The sequence below is a fragment of the Trichechus manatus genome, unplaced genomic scaffold (genome assembly GCF_000243295.1).
Source record: "Trichechus manatus latirostris isolate Lorelei unplaced genomic scaffold, TriManLat1.0 scaffold00113, whole genome shotgun sequence".
Taxonomy (NCBI): Eukaryota; Metazoa; Chordata; class Mammalia; order Sirenia; family Trichechidae; genus Trichechus; species Trichechus manatus.
In genome coordinates this window covers 4,462,908-4,475,087 of record NW_004444049.1, presented here as the reverse complement: position 1 = coordinate 4,475,087, position 12,180 = coordinate 4,462,908, and the positions used below count along the sequence as shown (strand labels likewise).

General features: G+C 46.5%; 1 protein-coding gene across 1 annotated transcript in view; it reads left to right on the top strand.

Moving 5' to 3' along the window:
- The window catches only part of TOP6BL (TOP6B like initiator of meiotic double strand breaks), a gene marked incomplete at its 3' end in the record, with an annotated part of 52,475 nt that extends 40,310 nt beyond the window's left edge, over window positions 1-12,165 (top strand). Inside the window, exons 12-13 of the mRNA XM_023738118.1 lie at window positions 5,937-6,012; window positions 12,092-12,165. Coding sequence (XP_023593886.1) covers window positions 5,937-6,012; window positions 12,092-12,165 — 150 coding nt within the window. The remainder of the gene's footprint in view (window positions 1-5,936; window positions 6,013-12,091) is intronic.
- Window positions 12,166-12,180: the final 15 nt, after the last annotated feature.

Below are 12,180 nucleotides of genomic sequence, written 5' to 3'. Positions count from 1 at the left end.
TACAAAGCATCTTTTCTGACCATAAAGCCATAAAAGTAGAAATCAATAACAGGAAAAAAATCAAACTTATGGAAACTGAACAACACCTTGCTCCCTTGCTCAAAAACTACTGGGTTATAGAAGAAATTAAGGATGGAATAAAGAAATTCATAGAACCAAATGTAAATAAAAACACATCCTACCAGAACCTTTGGGACACAGCAAAAACAGTGCTCAGAGGTCAATTTATAGCAATAAATGCAGACATCCAAAAAGAAGAAATGGCCAAGATCAAAACATTAACTCTATAACTCGAACAAATAGAGAGCAGCAAAAGAAGCCCTCAGGCACCAGAAGAAAGCAAATAATGAAAATTAGAGCAGAATTAAATGAAATAGAAAAAGTTAAGAGCGTTAAGAAGACCAAAAGCTGGTTCTTTGAAAAGATCAACAAAATCAATAAACCATTTGCCAAACAGACAAAAGAAAAACAGGAGAGGAAGGAAATAACCCAAATAAGAAATGAGATGGGGATATCACAACAGAGCCAATTGAGATTAGAAGAATCATAACAGAATACTATGAAAAACTATAACAAATTAACAAATGAAAACCTAGAGGGAATGGACAAACTTCTAGAAACACACTACCTACCTAAAGTAACACAAACAGTCGTAGAACAACTAAATCTATAACAAGAAAAGATTGCAAAGGTAATTAAAAAACTCCCAACAAAGAAAAGCCCTTGCCTTAACAGTTTCACTGGATAATTCTACCGAACTTTCAGAGAAGAGTTAACACCACTACTACTAGAGGTATTTCAGAGCATAGAAAAGGATGGAATACTCCCAAACTCATTCTATGAAGCCAACATAACCCTGATACAAAAACCAGGTAAAGACACCTCCAAAAAAACAGGCAAACATCTTTCTGGTATTCTCTGCTTTCAGCCAAGATCCATCTGACATCAGCAGTGATATCCCTGGTTCCATGTACTCTTCTGAATCCAGCCTGAATTTCTGGCAGTTCGCTGTTGATATGCTGCTATAGCCACTTTTGAATGATCTTCAGCAAAATTTTACTTGCATGTGATACTAATGATATTGTTTGATAATTTCCACATTCGGTTGGATCACCTTTCTTGGGAATAGGAATAAATATGGATCTCTTCCATTCTTGCCTAGTCTAGATATTTCATATAAGTGGGATCAACATTTGTCGGCAGTGACATGGACTGCTTTTATGTGGCCTTTCTCATCGTGGTCTTGTGAGTTCCTTTAGGTGTTTGGGTGGGACTATGCAAGTAGGGTGTTTGTGGCCCACCAAAAGGATTGGACAGCTTGCTAATGATGCAAATAAGGTGCATGGCACCCTTGTAGGGTAGGACCATGCAAATGAGGTGTATGGAACCCTACTGAGAGAATTGATCAGTTTTGCTGCCCTGCTGGGCTTAAAATGAGCCATACCAGAGGTGGAAAGGGGGAATCTCACTACCACCAAGAAAGACGGGAGTGGAGCACATCCTTTGGACCAGGGTCCCTATGCTAAGAACCTCCTAGACACAGGAGACGGAGATAGATGGTGCAAGATGGCAAGAAGCAATGGCAGAGAAATGGCAGCAGCAAAACGAGAAGACCAGCATGAGATGGTGGTGGCTATAGTAGGCATGCCTACCTACAGAGCAAGAGAACTGAGCGCCTCTGGGCCGAGGCTTACTGGTGGAGTGGGGTGCTCCTGGGCACTTACTGGCAGAGCTAAAGAGTTTTGTAACACTTGCCGAGGAGGGCAGAGGCCAGGCTGAGGGGACGAGGGACGAGGGCCAGAAAGAGCCCTGCCTGCAGCACCGCTGGGAAGAGGCTGTCCTGGTTAAAGATCTGTATCCTGAGCTTTCCTAGTCCTGAACTGTAACCTGTTACTTGCCTAATAAACCCCAAACTGTGAGTATGGTCTGTGAGTTCTGTGTGGCCATGGCAACAAATTATTGTACCCAGCAGAGAAATAGAGAGTGCCATCAGAGAGATGGCTCATGTCAGAATCGGTGAAAAGGTTAGAGAGAGGGGGTATGTCTGACCTCCACCTCATAGAAATCCTCCTTGAACTGCTGCTGATGGTGATTCTCCCTCCTCCCCTGCTTGTGAGATTAGAGGAGGCCAGGCCTCCCCTCCGTGTCATTTTTACATTGTTCTTTTGTGTCTGACTTATTTCACTCAGCAGTGTTTTTGAGGTTTCCCCATGCTGCGGCATGTATTAGAACTTCATTTTTCTTTTTGACTGAATAATATTTCATTGTATGGCTCTAATACATTTTGTTTGTCCATTCATCTGTTGATGGACATTTAGGTTGTGACCCCTGTTGGCTGTTGTGAATAGTGCTGCGGTGAATGTTGGTGTACAAGTATCTAATTGAGTCCCTGCTTTCAAGTATTTGGGGTAATACCCAGGAGAGGAATTGCTGGAGGCAGTTTCTTAAAACGTTAAATATACACCTATCATATGAACTAGCCATTCTACTCCTAGATATTTACCCAAGAGAAATAAAAATCATGTGTCCATACTAAGATTTGTATATGAATGTTCATAGCACCTTTATTTGTAATAGCCCCAAAGTGGAAACAACCCACTGTCAACAGGTAAATGGATCAACAAATTGTGGTGTATCCATACAGTGGAATACTAATCAGCAATGGAAGGAATGAACTATTAATACATGCAGTAAAATAATTATAAGTGAAAAAATCCAGAAAAAAAGAGAATATGTACTGTTTGATTCCATTTATATAAAATTATATATAGTTACAGAGAGCAGGTCAGTGGTTGTTTAGAAATGGGAAACAGAAGAGCAGGAGGAAGAGATTATAAAGGGCAGGAGGAACCTTTTGAGGGTGATGAATTGTGATGATTTCACAGGTATGTACATATATGTCAAAATTTATCAAATACATTTTACATATGTACCATTATTATATGTCAGTTATACCTCCGTGAAGTCCTTAAAAAGATTAGGGACACTGTTTCTGTGAGAATAACAGAGCCTTCGGCATTTTCTCTGCATCTTCTCTCCGCCTCCCACCTCTGTCTGCCTGATTGGATGGGGACATTTCAGTGCCAGGCGCCCGGGGATCATGGCATCTCATGGGTTTGTCCATCCTCCTCTGCTCTGTGGCTAGAAAGGCACAGGGCTGCAGTGAAACTCCTGTAACTGCTCCCTTCTCCTCAGCCTTTCTCACAGCTACTTGGGCTTCTAGGAAGCACCTTCCCAGAAGTCTGTCTGCTGCTGCCTTCAGCTGGTTCGCTGCAAATACTCTTGCCATTTTCCTCCAGTATGGACAGTTGCTGCTCATGAACTTTTACTAAGCAAGTAAAAGCTAATAACCATGTATAGCTCCAAGTTTCTAGGATGAGTGGATAAAAAGATAGATAGATTAGATAGATAGATTGATAGGCAGACAGATAAATAGCTGCCATTGCGTCGACCCTGACTCATGGTGACCTTATATACACCAGAGTGAAATGTTGCCAGGTCCTGCGTCATCCTCACAACTGCTGGCACGTTCAAGTCCATCCTCGCAGCTATTGTGCCAGGCCATCTCACTGAGGGTCTCCGTTGCCCTCACCAGCCTTCTACTTCACCAAACATGGTATCTTCCTCCAGCAGTTCATCCCTCTTGTTGATGTGTCCATAGCAAGTGATTCCAACAATCCTCTGTCGTTCATGGAGTTTTCATTGGCTGATTTTCGGAAATAGATTACTAGGCCTTCTCCCTGGTCAGTCTTAATCTGAAAGCTCTGCTGAAACCTGTCCACCGTGGATAGCCCTGCTGGTATTTGAAATACTGGCGGCATAGCTTCCAGCATCACAGCAACATGCAAGCCACCACAGTATGACACACTGGCAAATGGGTACTGGTTCTAGGGCTAGGTTCAGGGTAGGTGTGTGCCGTTACATAGGACCCAGAATACATGGGCAGAGAGGCCCCTCGGGATCTAGGGATGTTTCAGCCCCTAAAGTCCTGTTGCTTGGCCCTCCCTGATAACCCTGTGAGATCTCAAAACAGAAACGATCTGACCTCTTTTGTCCCATTTTGTTGCTGTAGTGATGGCTCATAGCCTCAGGACCATTCATAACCCAATTAACCTGGCAGATGGCTAGATGAACTCAAGATCTTATCCAGTAGTCATAGGTCTTAGGAGGAAGGAACATTTACTGAATCCCTAATCTGTGCCGAGTTTTCCACTTTCATCTCCACAAAGATCCCACGAGGGTTGTAGTTTTCCGATTTTACAAGTCAGGAAACTGGTTTGGAGAACTGTCACAATTTGACCAGGGTCACAGCGAGTAAATAGCAAGGCTAGCACTTGTACTGAGACCTCCTGGCTCTGAGGTCTGGTGACTTGTTACCATAGAGGACTGGGTCATGAGCCGGGGATGATGAGTGATGAAGTGGCATTCACTGAGTGGAACCCACGTTTCTCCACTTAAGATCCTTAGTTTCCCTCTGTTAATGGCTATTTAGTGATGATTGACTTGCTAATGGCACAAGAGTGACACCCAGTGGCTTCAGCTAAAAACTACAAGATCAAGGATGATAGGTCAGATGATTTTACCTATGGGCCAGTCAGTCCCTCAGTTCCATTTCAAACCGGAAGGGTAGGATAGCTGACCTCTTGAGTAAGAGAGAATAAAACCATGTTTAACTTTTTGAGGAACCTCTAAACTGTTTTCCAAAGTGGCTGCACCATTTTACATTCTCACCAGTAATGGATGATGGTTCTAATTTCCCCACATTCTCACCAATACTTGTTGTTATTATTATATAGCCATCCTAGATTGTGGCGTAGATCACATTGTGGTTTCCATTTGCATTTCCCTAATGACCAGTGGGAGTCCTGGTGGTGCAGTGGTTAAGACCTCGGCTGCTAACCAAAAGGTTAACAGTTCGAATCCACCAGCTGCTCTTTGGAAACCCTAGGGGGCAATTCTACTCTGTCCTGTAGGGTCACTTTGAGTCAGAATGGACTCAACAACAACGGGTTTGGTTTGGAATGACTAATATGTTGAACATCATTTCATGTGTTTATAGCCAGCCATTTGTATATTTTCCTGGAGAAATACCTACTCAAGTCCTTTGCTGATTTTAAAATTTTGAGTTGTCTTTTTATTAACTTGTAAGAGTTCTTTATATAAACTGGATACAAGTCCCTTACCAGATATATAATTTGCAGATATTTTCTCCTATTCTGTGGGTTGACTTTTCACTTTCTTCAGTGTCCTCTGAAACACGGAAGTTTTAAATTTTGAAAGCTAGATATGTGTAGTGGTATGTATATACATATACATATATATCCTGTGCAGAATATGCATGTTGTCTGTTATGGGGAAGTATTCTTGAAAAGAAAACAAGGAGGTAGGAGGCTTGGGCTGAGGTCTTAGTAAGTACCTCTCTTCTGTTCAGATTGAAGTAACAAGCGTGACAGGCTTTGAAAGGCTAGAGGACTACCCAGTATGACCTGTAGCTTCCCACGTTTGGCCCTGCCAGTGTCTTGCTGTTACTCACTCTGTATAAGGAGTTAGCTGGCTACAAAGAGAACAAGGCACCGTGGAGCTCACCTGTCAAGGGATTTAAAGTGTAGAGAATGGACATGCATGTACGACATAGCACACAGCTGCCTGCAGTACACGGCTCAGAGCCTGAGGAGCCGGCAGACAGCGGGCCAGGATGAGTTCAGAGGGGGAAGGATATGCCAAGGGTCCCCAAGCAAGCTGCCAAGGGTGCCGAGAGGAAGGACACCTCGAGGGTTGGGGCCAGGGCCGGGTGGGGGGTGGGGGTTGGTGTGAGCCAAGAGGAAGGTGTTCCGACAGCCTTGAGGCCAGGGAAGCCGTCCGGCCGCTCTCCAGCCTCACTAAGGCGCTCTCATTGCTTCTGTAAAACCCATTCAGCACTCCCGATTTTTAAGCAGCTACCCGCCGAGAGACACGATGCGGCCCAGAGCGCTGAGGACGCGTGTGAGAGCCGCAGCCCGGAGCTCCTGCCAGGTGAGGTGCTGGCGCTTCAGGTGGGCCCTGGACGGAGCGGGGAGGAGGCACAAGTCAGAACCATGACTTCAGCTTTCCAAACTGGCCCACGGCCTCTTTCCACAGCGGTGCCTCTGTGGGCCTTCTGGGACAACAGCAGGCATCCCTCCCCAAAGCTGGTCTGATAGGACTAGAATTTTCTAATGCAGTTTGTTCCTTCCCATCTTTTCTTGGTCATTAGGGTTGATACATAGGGAGCCCTGGTGGTGCAGTGGTTAAGCACTCAGCTGCTAACCAAAAGGTTGGAGGTATGAACCCACCAGCAGCTCTGTGGGAGAAAAGACCTGGCGATGTGCTCCCATAAAGATTTCAGCCTAGAAATCCGTGGGGCGGTTATACTGTCACACTGGGTCAGAGTCCGAATCGCCTCGATGGCGCCTGACAACAGGGCTGATGTCGGGCTCTGAGAGCCACAGCCTCAGTGTGTGTCACGGGGAGGTGTGGGTGATGCGATGGCGATGCTGCTGACGTCTTTTCCCCACATTTGCCCTCCCCCGACACAGACACTTAACAGCGTCCGGGCCAGCAGCGGCAGGGCGTGCGGCTGGAAACAGCCACAGCCACGGTGCTTGAGCCCGCGAGGCTGGCAACCATAGTGCAGGTCGCACTTACAGCCCCTGCCAGGTGCCAGGCACCGTTCTGGGCTTTTTAAGCGTATCAACACTCTTAATTCACACAGCAGTTTTCTGAAGTGTAGATATTATTCTCATTTTACAAATGAGGAAACTGAGGCCCAGAGATGTTAATAAACTTGCCCATGGTCACACAGCTAGTAAACAAATGGCAGAGCCAGAATTCAAACTCAGGCAGCTCAGCCCCAGCAGAGCCCAATTAGCAAGGATGGCTTCCTACAGATCCCAAGTCCTCCAACCCAAACAGCAGCCGGGTGTGGGGGAATTTAGGGACTGTGACTTCGGCTCTTGCGTTGTGTTGGTAGTCGCTCTCTGTGGTCACATCTGCAACAGGCTGCGTGTTGTCTGCGCTTAGGCCTAAGATGTATTCCCCAACCGCTCAGCCAACTGAGCCAAGTTTCAGATGTCACGGGGGCTGTTGCTACTTAACAGAATCCTGCAGTGAAGACTTGTATAAAGCAAAGAATCTGTTTTTTATAAATTGAGATTTGGGGATTTAAAAAATGAAAGCATATCTGTACCACACTCAATCCAGTATTTATGCAGTGGGGAGAGAAACGAGTCAGGAAGTCAGCATTGAACTGAGCACCCTCCGTGGCATCTAGTTGCTGGGCTCTTACAGACTCCTCGCATCTAGTCCTCAGTGACCCTTGGGTGTGGGCGGCTCTGTGGCCCAGGCTGAGGTCAGGTGTGAGAGCGCTTAGCAGCAGGATCTGAATCTCAGCTTGCTGCCTCCAAGGCCCGTGCATTCTCCACTGCATGGCATGTGCCTTAAAATCTGGGTATTTATAATCTGCTGACACCCGATAGATTGCTTGAGCTGCTCCACCCTACAGACCTGAAACTCATCTGCCCCCGAGGCAATTCTGCTGAGGAATACCACTGCCTGGCCACAGTCTACTCCCTGACTGGCCTTCAGTTTGTCAGTCTTGCCCCTTGCCTTTGTCACCCCCTATCCTCAGTGACTACTCCATTCTTTTAAAGTATCTCCCCAGCCTCTGCCTCTTGGCTCAGCTTCCTACTTCCCACTCACTGATCTCTCTTTCAGTAAACTGGACTCCCCCACAGCAGACCCTCATCAGCCTGGCCTGTCCCCTCCAGGCTCAGGGATGGTAGGGCCCCTCCTGCCTTCTCTGGGACCTGCTTCCATCAGTGTCCCTTCTTCTGCCCCTCCAGCCTCTCTGCTGAGTTTTGTCCCTCAGCAGGTCACTCTCATTTCTTCAAAAGGAAGTTTTTCACGGAGTTTCTGTTCAGGGTGATGAAAAAAATTTGGAAACAGAGAGGTGACGGTTGTACAACGTGGTGAAAGTAACGTCATGGAATTGTACACATAAAAATGTTTGAAATGGCAAATGTTTTGTTATATATATATATAATATCACCATAATGAAAAAATAACTCAAGAAATTAAAATAAAGGACCCCATGACCATGAAACTTCCTCTACATGTCCGCAGTCTTCAATCTCTCTCCATCCATCTCGGCCAGGGTTCTCAACAAAGAAAGAGGTGCCCTGGTCTCCCCTTCTTCCTCTCATTCTTGCCCTAACCTAGAGTGCTTGGTGGGCTCCAAACTGAACGGTCTCTCCTTAGGGAAGGCCTCTTAATTTCTAAATTAATTGTGCACTTGTCTCATCACTTCAACTTGCATATGAGCAACTGATGGTCTGTTCCGCAGTCAGACCCTGGTTGCAAGAGCCAAAATATGACCTTGAGTATATCCCACCTGAATTTGAAAACCATCTCAAGAACAGATTTGATGCACTGAACACTAATGGCTGAAAACCAGACGAGTTGTGGGATGACATCAAGGACATCATATATGAAGAAACCAAAAGGTCATTAAAAGACAGGAAAGAAAGAAAAAACCAAAATGGATGTCAGAAGAGACTCTGAAACTTGCTCTTGAACACAGAATAGCTAAAGCAAATGGAAGAAATGATGAAGTAAAAGAGCTGAACAGAAGATTTCAAAGGGCAGCTTGAGAGGACAAAGTATTATAATGAGATATGCAAAGCCCTGGAGTTAGAAAACCAAAAGGGAAGAAGACGCTCGGCATTCCTCAAGTTGAAAGAACTGAAGAGAAAATTCAAGCCTCAAGTTGCAATAGTGAAGGACTCCATGGGCAAAATATTGAACGACGCAGGAAGCATCAAAAGATAGAAGAAATACAGAGTCACAGTACCAAAAATAATTGGTCGACGGTCAGCCATTTCAGGAGGTAGCATATAATCAAGAACCGATGGTATTGAAGGAAGAAATCCAAGCTGTACTGAAGGCACTGGCAAAAAACAAGCCTCCAGGAATTGACAAAATACCAATTGAAATGTTTCAACAATGGATGTAGCGTTGGAGGGCTCACTCGTCTATGCTAAGAAATTTGGAAGACAGCTACTAGGCCAACTTACTGGAAGAGATCTGTATTTGTGCCCCTTCCAAAGAAAGGTGATCCAACAGAATGTGGAAATTATTTAACAACATCAGTTATCACACACAAGTAAAATTTTGCTGAAGATAATTAAAAAATGGTTGCCGCAATGCATCGACAGGGAACCGCCAGAAGAGAGCGTGGAACGGGATATCACTGCTGATGTCAGATAGATCTTAACTAAAAGCAGAGAATGCCAGAAAGATGTTTACCTGTGTTTTATTGGCTGTGCAAATGCCTTCCACTGTGTGGATCATAACAAGTTATGGATACAATTGTGAAGAATGGGGGAGCCCTGGTAGCTTAGAGGTTGAGAGCGATGGTGCTAACCAAAAGTTTGAATCCACCAGCTGCTCCTTGGAAACCCTATGTGGCATTTCTACTTTGTCCTGTAGTGTTGCTATCAGTCAGAAGCAACTCAACAGCAACGGGTTTTTTGGTGCTCATGCAGAACCTGTACATAGACTAAGAGGCAGTTGTTCCAACAGAACAAGGGGATACTACGTGGTTTAAAATCAGCAAAGGTATGCATCAGGGTTGTATCCTTTTACTATAGTTATTCAATCTGCATTCTGAGCAAATAATACGAGAAGCTGGACTACATGAAGAATTCAGCATCAGGACTGGAGGAAGACTCATTAACAACCTGCAGTATGCAGATCATACAACCCTTGCTTGTTAAAAGTGAAGAGGACCTCAAGCACTTACTGATGAAGATCGAAGACCACAGCCTTCAGTATGGATTACACCTCAACATAAAGAAAACAAAAATCCTCACAACTGGACCAATAACCAACATCATGATAAACCGAGAAAAGATTGAGGCTATCAAGGATTTCACTTTACTTGGATCCACAATCAACACCCATGAAAGCAGCAGTCAAGAAATCAAATGATGCATTGCATTGGGCAAATCTGCTGCAAAAAACCTCTTTCAAGTATTCAAAGATGTCACTTAGAGTACTAAGGTGTGCCTCACCCAAGCCATGATATTTTCAATTGCCTCATATGCATGTGAAAGCTGGACAATGAATAAGGAAGACCGAAGAATTGATGCCTTTGAATTACGGTGTTGGCGAAGAACACTGAATATACCATGGACTGCCAGAGAAACCCTGGTGGTACAGTGGTTAAGAGCTCAGCTGCTAACCAAAAGGTGGGCAGTTCGAATCCACTCTCCACTCCTTGGAAACCCTATGGGGCTCTTCTACTTGGAAACTACTATGGGGCAATGGGTTTTGGGACTGCCAGAAGAATGAACAGGTCTGTCGGGGGAGAAGTGCAGCCAGAATGCTCCTTAGAAGCGAGGATGGTGAGACTTCATCTCACGTAATTTGGACATGTTATCAGGAGGAACCAGTCCCTGGAGGATATCATGCTAGGTAAGGTATGTGTCAGCGAACAAGAGGAAGACCCTCGATAAGATGGATTGACACAGTGGCTGCAACAATGGGCTCAAACATAGCAACGATTTTGAGGATGGAGCAAGAGCAGGCAGTGTTTCGTTCTGTTGTACATAAGGTCGCTATGAGTCAGAATTGACTTGATGACTCCTAACAACAGCAACAACTTCATCACATCTATTTGCAGAACTTGGCACTAAGGCATTCTCTGGCTTTGGCTGTGACTCCTCTGCTTCCTCCCTCTCTAACTTCCTCTTCAGCCAGCCTCCTCAGGCCACACCTAAGCAGTGCTCACACTGCACTCCCACCCCAGCTGCTCTGCCATCCAGGCATTGACCACTGCCTCCGGGCACAGCCAGCCCAGGCCTCTCCTGAGCTCCAGATGGGAATTTATCTGCTCTAAAGGGCAGCTCCATGTGGAGGTGGGCTGGTACCTGCTTCCTCTCTCCTGATGCCTAGCTCCATCTCCCCCGCCCCAAGATCTGCTCTTCTTTCTTTAGTCTGTCAAGGAATAGCATCACTATCCCACTTTCCACATCTGAAATGTGGGACTCACTGGTGATGCCTCTCACTCTTACAGCCCACATCTAGTCAGTCACCCAGGCCTGTGATTTGACTTCCGGCTGGGCCTCCATCCCCACAGCTATCCTGTCCCCTGCCACCTTATGCCTCTGGTCAGGCATATCTGTGATAGAAAATCAGAATATTCAAAACTGACAGTGTATCTCCCATGCTTCAAACTCTTCACTGCCTTTCTATTTCCTACAGATAAAAGCCCAAGTTTCTTAGGCTTTGAGTCCTATTGACCCCTCAGCCTCATCTCCCAGGATTTGATGTCGAATGCTGTTTACTCCCTTTGAATATTTGCATGACGTTTTCAGCTTGGAATTCCTTTTCTCCCTTGTCCGTCTGGCATATTTCTCTTCATCCTTCAACACCCAGCTCCAGCATCTCCTCAGGGAAACCATTCCTCACCCAGAGGTGGTCACCGGCTTCCTTATCTGCTCCACCCCTGGGCTTTGCACACCGTCTGCATCGCTGCCAGCATCCCAGGACCTGCTCAGGAAGCATTGATCGATGCGAACTGGGCTTAAATTTGCACAGCTGAGCAAGTTAACAGGAGGAAGGCCGCCTGTGGGCACTGCCCAGTGCAGCATGAGCAACACGGGGGGAGAGGGAGACCAGCTTTCTGGTCCGGCGTCAGGCTGGCAGGGAGGGCGGAGCTTGGCAGTTCAGACTCCAGGAAGAATCTGCTGGGAGTGAGGGAGTGGGCCTGAGCACCAGGTGCGGGCCTGGCACATATCCCCGAAGCCCCTTTCCAGGCCCGGCTGAGAGGTGCGGGGGGTGGGGTGGGGTGCGGGGACCGGGGGCCTGAAATTGGTCTGCAGTCTCAGCCTGGTCCTGAGGGTCCCGGAGCAGCCGGGTTTGATTCGGACAAGCCCTGATGAAAGTTTCGGAGGAGGGAGGTTTGACAGCCAAGCCCAGCTCCTCCGCGCCCTTTCTCCCGGGCTTCCGCTGCCCCGAGTGTCTTCCCAGCACGGCCGTGGGAATAAGACGAAGCGGGCTTGTTTTCTCCTAGAGACCAGCGCGCAAGCCGAGAGCAAGAGATGCAAGAAGAGCGCCGACGAGACGCGGGCCTTCCGCTCCACCCGGGCCGCGAGCCCGCCA